The sequence below is a fragment of the Schistocerca cancellata genome, chromosome 4, assembly GCF_023864275.1.
Source record: "Schistocerca cancellata isolate TAMUIC-IGC-003103 chromosome 4, iqSchCanc2.1, whole genome shotgun sequence".
Lineage (NCBI taxonomy): Eukaryota > Metazoa > Arthropoda > Insecta > Orthoptera > Acrididae > Schistocerca > Schistocerca cancellata.
Window position 1 is genome coordinate 726,133,119 of NC_064629.1, and position 12,461 is coordinate 726,145,579.

Here is a 12,461-nt window from a genome sequence, read left to right on the forward strand (position 1 = left end):
GAATCGTTCAGCAGTCAGTTTCAAATGCCAGTTTTCTAAATTTTATCAAAAGTGATTCCTGAAAAGAATGCCGCCTTCCCTCCAAGGTTTCCCCTTTGAGTTCCTGAAGCATCTCTGTAACACTTATGTGTTGTTTGAATCTACCAGTAACAAATCTAGCAGCCCTCCTCTGAATTGTTTTGATACCATCCTTCAATCTGACCTGGTACAGATCCCAAACAGTCAAGCAGTACTCAAGAATAAATCGTACCAGATCCTACATGCAGTTTCCTTTACAGGTGAACCACTCTTTTCTAAAATTCTCACAATAAACCAAAGTCAACCATTTGCCTTACTTACCACAGTTTTCACATGCCCATTCCACCTCATATCACTTTGCAGTGTTATGCCCAGATATTTAAATGACTTGATTGTGTCAAGCTGGACACTAGTGATACTGTATCTGAACATTACAAGTTTGTTCTTCCTACTGATCCACATTAACTTACATTTTTCCTCATTTTGGGCTAGCTGCCATTCATCACACCAACTGAAAATTTGGTCAAGTCGTCTTGTATCTTCCTAGTCACTCAACTTCGACACTTTACCATACACCACAGCATCATCAGCAAACAACCATAGACTGCTGCCCAACCTCCCCACCAAATCATTTATGTATATAGAGAACAACAGCAGTCCTGTCACATTTCCCTGGGGCACTCCTGGTGGTACCCTTGCCTCTGATAAATACCGCTTCTCTATGCCAGGTATGAGAATTTCTATGTCTTCCATACAGGAGTCTGTCCGATGGTCAAATGATGGAATGTTTGTATGTTTCTCCTGCATAAACAATTTATTGAACATGAAATTTAAAACTTCGGTTTTTGTTTCACTATCTTCAACTGCGACATCAGACTGGTCAACAAGGGACTGAATTGAAGCATTAGAACCACTTAGCAATTTTACATATGACCGTAATTTTCACAGGTTCTCTGTCAGATCTTTTGCTAAGGTGTGATGGTAGTAGCTGTTGTATGCTTCACGCATCGATCTTTTCACAGACACACGAATCTCTACTAACCTTCACTTGCCATTGTTTCTGTGTCCCTTTTTGACCTAGAGTGCAACAGCCTCTGTTTCCTCAGCACCTTGCGAATTTCGTTATTAAACCTTGGTGGGTCTTGAGCATCCTTTATCCATTTACTAGGCACATAACTCTCTAGACCATGAATTATAATCTGCTTAAACTTTGCCCGTAATTTCTGTGTGTCCATCTTACTGGTACCAAGTGATGCCAATTCACTGTATAAGTGAACTCCTTATCTGATCTGTCTAGCAGGAACACACTCCTAGCCTTCTTGACTGATTTATTAACTCTCATAATCATGATTGCTATAATGATATCATGATCGCTAATCCCCACTTCTATACTGACATGTCGATAAGGTCTGAGTCACCTCCAACTACTATTGCATGATCTGAGTATTTAAGTGCTATTGACCATAGACTTCCTTTGAATGACTCTAGAACTGTCACAGCGCAATCGGATGGCCACATCCAACAATTAACATAGTTTCACCTACACCTGTTATACGTGACCAGACGACTTCACTGTCACACTCAATTTCAACATCAATAGAGACAATATTTTTGTCAACTGCAATGAACACTTCCCCTCCTATGGCCTGTAATCTGTCTTTCCAATACACATTCCATGACTCACTAAATATCTCAGAGATTTCCACTTTGGGTTTCAGCCAGCTTCTGGTCCCAAGAATAATTTGAGTGCAATAACTTTCCGGGAGGGCAGTAAATTCGGGAACTTTACTACAAATACTTACACAGTTTACTGATAAAATTGTGACAGTCAAAGTGTCTTGATTCTGAATGCTGTTTGCCTTTCTTTGCTGTGAATCGACTGGCGAATGTCCATTAGAGAACCTCAAACTACAGCCTAGCCTAAAAAACCCTCATGTGCACTCCACAAGTACTCTGCTACGCACCCCTGACCTATCGAGGGAAGTCGCCACCGGAAATGTAGCCTCCACATCTCAGATGAGGCTTCCTGACAGACATACCAGGTGCACATTGGCTTTCTTTCCAGCCCAGAATGCTATCTGCCTAGGGGCTCCATAATGTGCTAAACATTGGAGCTGCCAATAACAAGTAAACCCTTGCCCCCCACGTCGCTGCTTGGACCCTGGTGAAGCAGCAGCCACCTGTCCACTCATAGGGCGAATGGACGAGGCCACGCAGCCAGTTTCCACATTGGCCGTCCGCCTTGAGCAACGCGAACATGTTACCATCCAACAGTCAGCCTGCTGTGAGGGCAGATCCATCGTGTCATATGCGCTAAAAGGTGCCTCGGAAGCAGAGCCCGTGGGCAAAACAACTGACTCCCGAGGTGTCCCACGCAACGCGCCAGATTCTCCGGCACTGGTGTACCCTGAGGCTGCAACCTGAAGGTGACTGACCATAGCCAACAGCACATATAGCTGTTTGTGAACTCTGGTCAGCCCCTCCTTTTTCCACACACAGCATGCACACATCATACCCATCCTAGCAAGACTAACTGAAGAAGTAAATATAAAAGCACACAATTCTAGATATGCGACTTCTTACCCGCCTGATGTGTCACCAATGGACACTAATGCATTAAAAGAGCTACGTAGGTGGCTGTTCAGTGACTCAACTACTATTAGCCTGTCCTACTTTTTCCTAAAGACATTAGTATAATTGGTTAATGTGTATGCTAAGGAAGGGAGGTTAACTAAAGTTACTCTACATGTGAACTAACAAGTATATCAACTATGCAAACCATGTGAAGCAGCACTTCACCAGTTTGTTGAGAAGTTGGAAAAAGCACTATGCTTTCAGGAAATTGCTACCTGCACCCTCCTGGACATTAAAGGGGGTTTTAGCAATACAACCATGGCATTAAGAGCACCATATACAAGTAGTTTAAGACTATAATGAGTAAATGAAAGGTAGAAGCCACAAAGTTGAATGAGAAAATGGTGAACACCACCACCGAGGGGTGTCTGCGAGGAGGGTTTCTGTCATCTACATGAGTAAGTATATATAAACCGTGTACTGGAATCTTAAGCTCATGGACAAAACTCTACTAGTAGAGGAGGCAATAAAGTAACTTTGGGTAATACTGAATGCAAAACTATATTTGACCCCACAGATAAACAATGTGCGTTCCAAGATGGAAGGTGCTCTTATGTGCATTAGAAGGGCCTGTGGTAAAAACTGGGGTCACGACCCGGAAGTATGTACTAGATATACACCAATATAATAAGGTCTATGATCAAGTTATAGGGCTACAGTATGGTGGAAGAAAGTACAACAGCAGATGGCTTCAAACGAGATTTGCAAGGTACAGAAATTGGCCTGCTTAGCAATAACACGTGGAATCAGCAGCATACTCACCACTGGGATGGAGACCATTCTGGACATGCCACCTTCACACCTTTGTGTTACAATGGAGGTAGCAGCAACAATAACATACAAGAAGTAAATGGAAATCCTTAAGAAATCCAGACTCCCATACCAACATAGTGAATATGGTAAATACAGGAAATGCTGGCTAACTATACAACTCTCAGGTACTTCAATAACCCTTTCAAGGTGACTTTGGGAACCACGGCTGACAATAACATTAATGAATAATGAAAACTACCTCAGCTGTACTACTACACATTTATTGTGTTACAAGCAGTTTTGTTTGTAAAACATCTTCAGATTGCCTGCAGTTAAACAAAACAGGAAATGAGGCTAAAACAATGAATAAAATTACCAACTAACTCTGATGACAGCCTTACACTAAATTCTCACCGGGTTGTGCTAAAGTTATGACACAGACAACAACAATACCAACTGAGTCATGACTTCTGCACAACTTGGTGAGGATCTAGTGTAAGGCTGTTATCAATGTGAGTTGCCTATTTTATACGTTAAAATGCTGTAGCTTTAGCCTAATTTCCTGTTCTGTTTAACTGCTGGCAACCAGACAATATTCTACAAACGAAACCAGTCGTAGAACAATCAATGTGTAATAGTAGAGCTTAGGGGGTTTACATTAATCTTTAGCATCTGAAAGTAACAGTCAGAAGTAGGAAGCAATGGAAGAACAAACCTATCAGGAGATGCAGTGTGGTTTACTGAGAGATTGTAAACACATGAAGGTGCTGGGGCCGGGATATACAGGGTACAGCCCCAACTAAAGAAAGCAATCTCTCTAGGACAGCTAGCTACAGTATTCCAGGCAGAGATATGTGCTATGGAGAATCTGCATAGGTGCCACAAGGATTACAGCCTGTATATTCATCCAGACAGTCAAACAGCTCTGAAATTTTTACCAGCTCCTGCATAGAGACAAAAGATTGTTACAGAATGCCATGAAGTCCTTGTGACAATAAGGGAAAGTGACAGAGTAAACCTGCTGTGGGTCCCTGGTCACATAAGGGTCAGTGGCACTGAACAAGCTGACAGGCTGGCTACGGCAGGTGCAATGACTCCACTAGTTGGACCAGTACATCTTTTAACCATCTCTGAGGTGATACGAACAAAACAACAAGCTAGATTAGAAGACAGCTTGCAGAATACAAGATGTGTTCAAAAAGTAACAGGAATGCTAATTTTCTGGGAATAATTTTATTTATTCATCTATGTTAATGTTATCTCCTTCAAACAAGTCCCCATTAGATATTACACATTTATGAGATCACTTCTTCCAACCTCTGCAACACTTCTAGAATTCAATCTTTGGGAAAGCACTTAGTTCTCTCAGCGATGCACTTTTAATCTCATCTATGCCTGTAAAACTCTTTAACATTATCTTTATTTCTGGAAACAGAGAAAAGGTACACAGGGCCATATCTGGTGAATATGGAGGCTAGGGTATCATCACAGTGTTGTTTTTTACCAAAAATACATGAAAAAGCAATGTAGTGTGAGCAGGTGCATTTGGCACAAATTTTGCTGTCACACAATTCATACCCAAAACACCCAAAAAGCTTTCACAGCATGAGTCAACTGATATGCCAAACAATCAGCAACTCCTCTGACTGTGATCTTGTGATCCTTCACAATAATTTATTTCACTTTTTCCACAGTTTCATCGGTTGTTGGTGTGGTGGGATGTCCAGAATGCTTGTTAGCTTCAACATCTTCACAGCCATCTTGGAAATACTTATACCCCTCGTAACCCCTTGTTTTACTCATAGCAGTCTCATCAAAAGCAATATTCAACATTTCTAAAACCTTGTTACATTTTATTCTGTTTTTATAGCAAAATTCTCTGAGGCCTTTTTAAACCAAACCTATAATAGCCACTCTTAAGGAAACACATGTAACCTCCTTGACAACTATACTTCTGACACTGCTACCAGTGTACAGATATGTTTCACACATGTTCACCAGCACAACAATGAAAAATCACACGAAATGGACTAATACAATATGCAAAATTACAAAATACCTGTTTTTTGAACACATCTTCTATTGGACTAATATCCAAAAACAGCACATGGCAAGCTAATGATACAAAACCCATATTTCAAGAGAAGTTCTGTAACCCTCGGCTCCAAGAGACAGATTTAACTCATGGTAGGACTGGTGACAAGTCATGGGAAATTTAAGAAAAACCAAAGCATGATGAATACAGAGAGATAAGTGCAGAATAAATGGTGAGAGGCATGAAACAGTGACACATTTAATCTTCCAATGTGAAGTGGTGGAGGCCAAAAGACATAGAATACTTCAGTCTTAACTCTTGAAGAAACTATTTACAATTGCTTGTCGTGTGATTCACAAAAAATCTTTTGTTTCAATGTATACAGCCCTTCTCAGTTACTTGTGGGATTACAGTGGAAAACATACTGCTGATACTGATTTGATTCATTTGACCACACAACTAAATCCACTGGACGACATCAGGGTGCATCTTTTTTCTTTCTATCATCCTGTCCTCCGCAACAGGAGTGTGACAGTACCATTTATGTGAATTCATCGATGCAGTGAATATAAGGTACTTAGTAATTTTACAAAGCATCAATGAGAGAGAAGAGGGGTGGAGGAAGAGTAAATGAAGGACAACAGAAGAGGAGGGGAGGAATATTCAGATTATATAACCTGTCGATGATGAGGGCATCAGAGATCAAACACACGAAGGGACCAATGAAGGAATGAGAATGTATTTGGCAGCATTCTTTTCAAATTTAGTGAGCTAGGAAACCCAAAATCGGAATGGTGAGATGAGAATTTTAATCCAAAATACAGTAGGACTAGGATGGTAAAAAGGAGGAGGAATATCTCTCTGTGTGTGTGTGTGTGTGTGTGTGTGTGTGTGTGTGTGTGAGAGTGAGAGAGAGAGAGAGAGAGAGAGAGAGAGAGAGAGAGAGAGAGAGAGAGAGAGAGAGAGAGAGAGAGAGAGAGCATGCGTGCATAGCTCAAATAATTTAATTAAATCTATACAAACAATGTATACACTAAAATAAAACCAGCAACTATACTTACGAAGAGACGCCCCAGATCCTACTTTATGTCAAGCTAAAGTAGCATACTGTGCTCGTGCCTTGGCACGTTGGGCTGCCTGCAGATCAATAGCACTATTAGATCGGAGTGCTGAAGGGCCAGGAGCTGAACCTCGACGTGGTGATCCATCTGCATAAACCAAGATAAATTTGTAACATTTAATACGTTACGGATGAGAGACATTGTTTTGAATGCCATGCTGACTGCTACTCAACAGTGACTACGTCAAAAAGACATTCTTTCAATAGTGACATTTCCTAGAGTACATGTATCTTGAAACTTAAAGCTTTTCGAGATAAATGGAATGTTTCCTGGTTACCATCTGCAAGTATCACATTTAGTGAATCACTGCCAGTGATATACATGCAAGTTAATCATCAGAGAGAACAATCAAATACTTAAAAAATGTAGCTTCATCAGACTGTGTATACTGTTTGGTTAGGGCATTTATTTGTATGTAATACGTTGGTTTTAGCAACTTAAATGTATTTGATTTGTGCTGTGATGTCTCAAAGATTTTCAGTAATTTCTTTCCACAGCATCTCTCTCCTTACACTATAGTTGATAGTTGTGTCTTTGCTGTGTGAACAAAACAAATACCTGTGCCTATAATGCTCAGCAATAAAGATTTGCAAAACATACTATATATAGAATATATGTAATTGCCAATGACACCCCCCCCCCCCCCCCCACACACACACACACAGAGCAGAGAGAGAGAGAGAGAGAGAGAGAGAGAGAGAGAGAGAGAGAGAGATAGAGAGAGACAGCTAGGAAAGAATGGCAGCAATGGAACAAGATAGGAATGTGCCACCAGCGAATTCACCCTGAAGCAGAAAGGGGAAGTCCATATGGTACACATGATGAAATAGGAGGAGTTGGTTAAGGGGTAATGGGTGAGAGCCTAGAACAGAGAAAGATGGAAACAACAGAGAGTAATAAGTGGGAGCAGATTATGAGATAGAAGACTCTGACTAAATTCAAGTGTTGGAGAGAGACTGAGGAGGGTTTTGGGAGGGAAACCCAAGAGACAGAGTTGACGTGGTTATGAGGAATGTGTTATCTGATATAGAGACCTGAACTTTTTTGTGATCAAATATTACGTTCATCTACATATACATCTACATGGATACTCTGCAAATCACATTTAAGTGCCTGGCAGAGGGTTCATCGAACCACCTTCACAATTCTCTATTATTCCAATCTCATATAGCGTGCAGAAAGAATCTTTCATACAAGTTCTGATTTCCCTAATTTTATCGTGGTGATCGTGCCTCCTTATGTAGGTCGGTGTCAACAAAATATTTTCGCATTCGGAGGAGAAAGTTGGTGATTGGAATTTCGTGAGAAGATTCCGTCGCAAAGAAAAACGCCTTTCTTTTAATGACTTCCAGGCCAAATCCTGTATCATTTCTGTGACACTCTCTCCCATATTTTGTGATAATACAAAACATGTACTCCATCAGTCCTATCTGGTAAGGATCCCACACCGTGCAGCAGTATTCTAAAAGAGGATGGACAAGCGTAGTGTAGGCAGTCTCCTTAGTAGGTCTGTTACATTTTCTAAGTGTCCTGCCAATAAAATGCAGTCTTTGGGTAGCCTTCCCCACAACATTTTCTGTGTGTTCCTTCCAATTTAAGTTGTTTGTAATTGTAATATCTACGTATTTAGTTGAATTTATGGCTTTTAGATTAGCCTGATTTATCATGTAACCGAAGTTTAACGAGTTTCATTTAGCACTCTAGGGACACTTCCCACCCACATAATTCAGAGAAGCTGGTAGTGGGCTGAGTGGAGTGACACAGATGGTGCAGGATATGAAGCAGCCATGAAGCCAAATGTGTTTTGCTCATTATCATGCTGGCCACAATTTTGCAGTGTCATCCATTCAGGTGGGCAGCTGATGGGTTGTCAGTCCATCATAAAAGACTCTGCAGGCATGTGATGCAGTCCAGAAATAAAGCAGAGAAGACTGGTGTATCATTCTAGTGATAAAACAGGTTGTAAATGGGGAAATCCACTGGCATAGGCAACTTTGACAAAGGGCTGAATGTTATGGCATGGCACTGGGACCAAGCACCTCGAAAACAGTGAAGCTGATTAGCGGTTTGTGTGCTACTGTTATGACCATCACTGGAAACTGGTTGGAGGATGGGGAACCTATGAGAAGACAACAAAGTATTAGGGCTGGCTGGGCATACCTCATCACAAAATGTGGAGATCGGAGGCTTGGCCAGTCTGTAAGGCAGAATAGTTCGTGTTCTGTGGCAGATCTGATTGCAGACAATAATACTGGTGCTGGTACAACTGTTTTGGAGCACACTGTTCAACACACACTTCTGAACATGGAACTTCACAGCAGAAAACCCCTACTCCTTCCCATGTTGCCCCAACAACAGAGTCAACAATAATTACATTGGACACAAAATCATTGAGATAGGACTTAGAATCAATGGAAGCACGTCACCTGACTGCCTTAATCATGTTTCTTGTTCCACAACGACTATATTAAGAGTCCACATACATCATCATCCTGTCCAATACCTGATCAACAGACGCACTGTGTTCAGGACCCAGGCCCATGGGGCAGTACAGTGATATGGGGGACATTCACCTGGGCTTCTATGGGACCTGTGGTAGTAATCGAAGGGACTATGAACACTGTGGACTACATGAACACTTGCATCTCTCCATGCTTGATGGATCCCCTGATGGTGTCTGAAGTTCCATGCCGCTTTTCACGGATGATGCTGTAGTATACAGAGAAGTTGCAGCATTAGAAAATTGCAGCGAAATGCAGGAAGATCTGCAGCCGATAGGCACTTGGTGCAGGGAGTGGCAACTGACCCTTAACATAGACAAATGTAATGTATTGCGAATACATAGAAAGAAGGATCCTTTATTGTATGATTATACGATAGCGAAACAAACACTGGTAGCAGTTACTTCTGTAAAATATCTGGGAGTATGCGTACGGAACGATTTAAAGTGGAATGATCATATAAAATTAATTGTTGGTAAGGGGGGTGCCAGGTTGAGATTCATTGGGAGAGTCCTTAGAAAATGCAGTCCATCAACAAAGCAGGTGGCTTACAAAACACTCGTTCGACCTATACTCGACTATTGCTCATCAGTGTGGGATCCGTATCAAGTCGGATTGACAGAGGAGATAGAGAAGATCCAAAGAAGAGCGGTGCGTTTCGTCACAGGGTTATTTGGCAAGTGTGATAGCATTATGGAGATGTTTAGCAAACTCCAGTGGCAGACTCTGCAAGAGAGGCGCTCTGCACCGCGGTGTAGCTTGCTGTCCAGGTTTCGAGAGGGTGCGTTTCTGGATGAGGTATCGAATATATTGCTTCCCCCTACTTATACCTCCTGAGGAGATCACGAATGTAAAATTAGAGAGATTAGAGCGCGCACGGAGGCTTTCAGACAGTCGTTCTTCCCGCAAACCATACGCGACTGGAACAGGAAAGGTAGGTAATGACAGTGGCACGTAAAGTGCCCTTTGCCACACACCGTTGGGTGGCTTGCAGAGTATAAATGTAGATGTAGATGTAGATGGTGCTGGCATCAGCAGGATAATGGTCCATGTCATAATGCCAGAAACGTGATACAGTGGTTTGAGGAGCATAATAGGGCTCCCATGTAGATGTCATGGCTACTAAATTGCTTGATCTAAATCCGACGGAACACATCTGTGATGTTATCAGGAATCAGCACTACACTCCCAAATAGCCAGCCTGTAATTATGGATATTGTGTGTGTTATTTGGTGCCCCACACCTCTGGAAACCTACTGATGACATCTCACATTCATGCCATGAGGAATTGCTGCTATGTTGTGTTTTACATGTGGACCAAGATGCTATTAAGCAAGTGGTCCTACAGCCTTGGTTCATTTGCGTAAATGGCATAACTGCTTTGAGCAGTTGCCCTGTCTCTGATGGGGTAAGTTATGCTCATGATAGGCCTGGGATAAGATATACTGAATGGGTGTATGGAACATATTCTGAACCTGAGCCTTTCACAGGTATATAACCCAAGTAGTGCATGTGCATGTGCATGTTACAGTCCACTGAGACAAAAGGGCAGCTCGTTTTGTATTATCACATAATATGGGAGAGAGTGTGGCATATATGATACGTGAGTTGGGATGGAAGTCATTAAAGCAAAGACGTTTTTCGTTGCGGCGAGATCTATTTGCGAAATTTCAGTCACCAACTTTCTCTTCCGAATGCGAAAATATTTTGTTGAGCCCAACCTACATAGGTAGGAATGATCATCAAAATAAAATAAGAGAAATCAGAGCTCAAACAGAAAGGTTTAGGTGTTCGTTTCTCCCTCGCGCTGTTCGGGAGTGGAATAGTAGAGAGATAGTATGATTGTGGTTCGATGAACCCTCTGCCAAGCACTTAAATGTGAATTGCAGAGTAATCACGTAGATGTAGATGAAGTAGGAAACACATTGAAGCACTGCTACAAGGCAACTCTCTCACTCGGTTGATATCCTAAGAGGATTTCATCAATCAATTTCACCAAGAAAAGTTCCAATATTCCATACTGAATGTGGCCTCTGTCATTAAAACAAAAACTGAGTGAAGTACATTCTATCCCAGCTTTGTGTGCAGATTTGCCACATTAGCTAGCAGTTGAATGATGTTACATGGCAACATGGGTACCCGAAATGTAGACATTTGTAACAATAGGCTGCTACCTAATGGATATTTTATTTTGCCTCGAGTCACCCATGACATTAACATGTAGCACATGTTGAGTAACTGTTATTTTAAAATATATTTTAAACATATAAAAATATTTTAAAATAGAGTTCGATGATCTCAGTAGTTAAACTCACATTCTGTGAGAAATGACATTTTACTATCATGACACATGATGGCTCCTTATGACGTCTACAGCTTATAGTTTAAGAGGGCTGGCAGTGTTCAGTCCCAGTCTGGAAGATCCCAGATTCACCAAATCAGCACTCGGTAAAGACTGGCTGAGTTCCCTTAGGCACTTATCATTTGGCACAGCAATGAGGACTTGTAGATTATTGAATATTGTGGACACAGTGAGCCTTCACCTCATAAATGACACGATACCTGCTATAACCACGTACATGATATTTGGATACACAATGCAGCACCAGCTGCTGGTGCACTACACTTTGAATATTCCACCAACAGAACAGCATCTGCGTGGACCAGCCACCAGAGGCCGCTGCAGTGGCCATATGACTTGTGCACATGACACGACATCTGTCACGCCATCTACTGGAGCCCTCCTCTTTATATGCATGGTGCAGCAGACACTTGCTCTCCCACTGTGTTCTTACTTATTATTTGCAAGTGATTATATCAGTACTTGGATTGTTTCTATGTTTGTATTTATATTCTAACTGTTGTTCACTTGTATGCGGAAGAAGAATTAACTATGGTTCATTTTGGCCGTACTGTTGTTTGTTTCAACAATACAATACCTGTTATATTAGTTAAAGGAAAACTATTCACTAATTAAAGTCACTGTTTTGAAATTAAGTATCTGTTGTACTCCCCCCCCCCCCTTTCCCCCCCCCCCCCCCCACAACAAAAACAAAAAAATCCCACTTGAGAGAGCTAAAACAACACAAAATAATGATGATATAAGAGAATGAATGAAGCACTAAAAACATATGCTCACAGAACAATAATTCATGAGTGTACAGATTTTCAGTTACGCACAACAGAAATAAAGCAGCAGTCATATTAGGTACATTTTGAAAGGGAGAAAGATGGAAGATATGGGTTAAGCCCATAGGTGATGAAACTGCTGGAGACTGCCCTTGAGCTATGCATGGGAAAGAGTATGTCATGAAATTGGCTATGGTGTCTTCAAAGGTACCATCATGGTTTTCACTTGCATGATTTAGGAAAGCCACTGAAAATCTTATTATCTTATTT

At 41.4% G+C, this 12,461-nt stretch overlaps 1 protein-coding gene across 1 annotated transcript in view; it reads right to left on the reverse strand.

The window, feature by feature from the left end:
- LOC126184408 (CLIP-associating protein 1-like) overlaps positions 1-12,461 on the reverse strand; it is a 244,920-nt gene that overhangs the window by 117,615 nt on the left and 114,844 nt on the right. Inside the window, 1 exon segment of the mRNA XM_049926792.1 lies at positions 6,502-6,648. Within this exon segment, the coding sequence (XP_049782749.1) occupies positions 6,502-6,648 (147 nt within the window).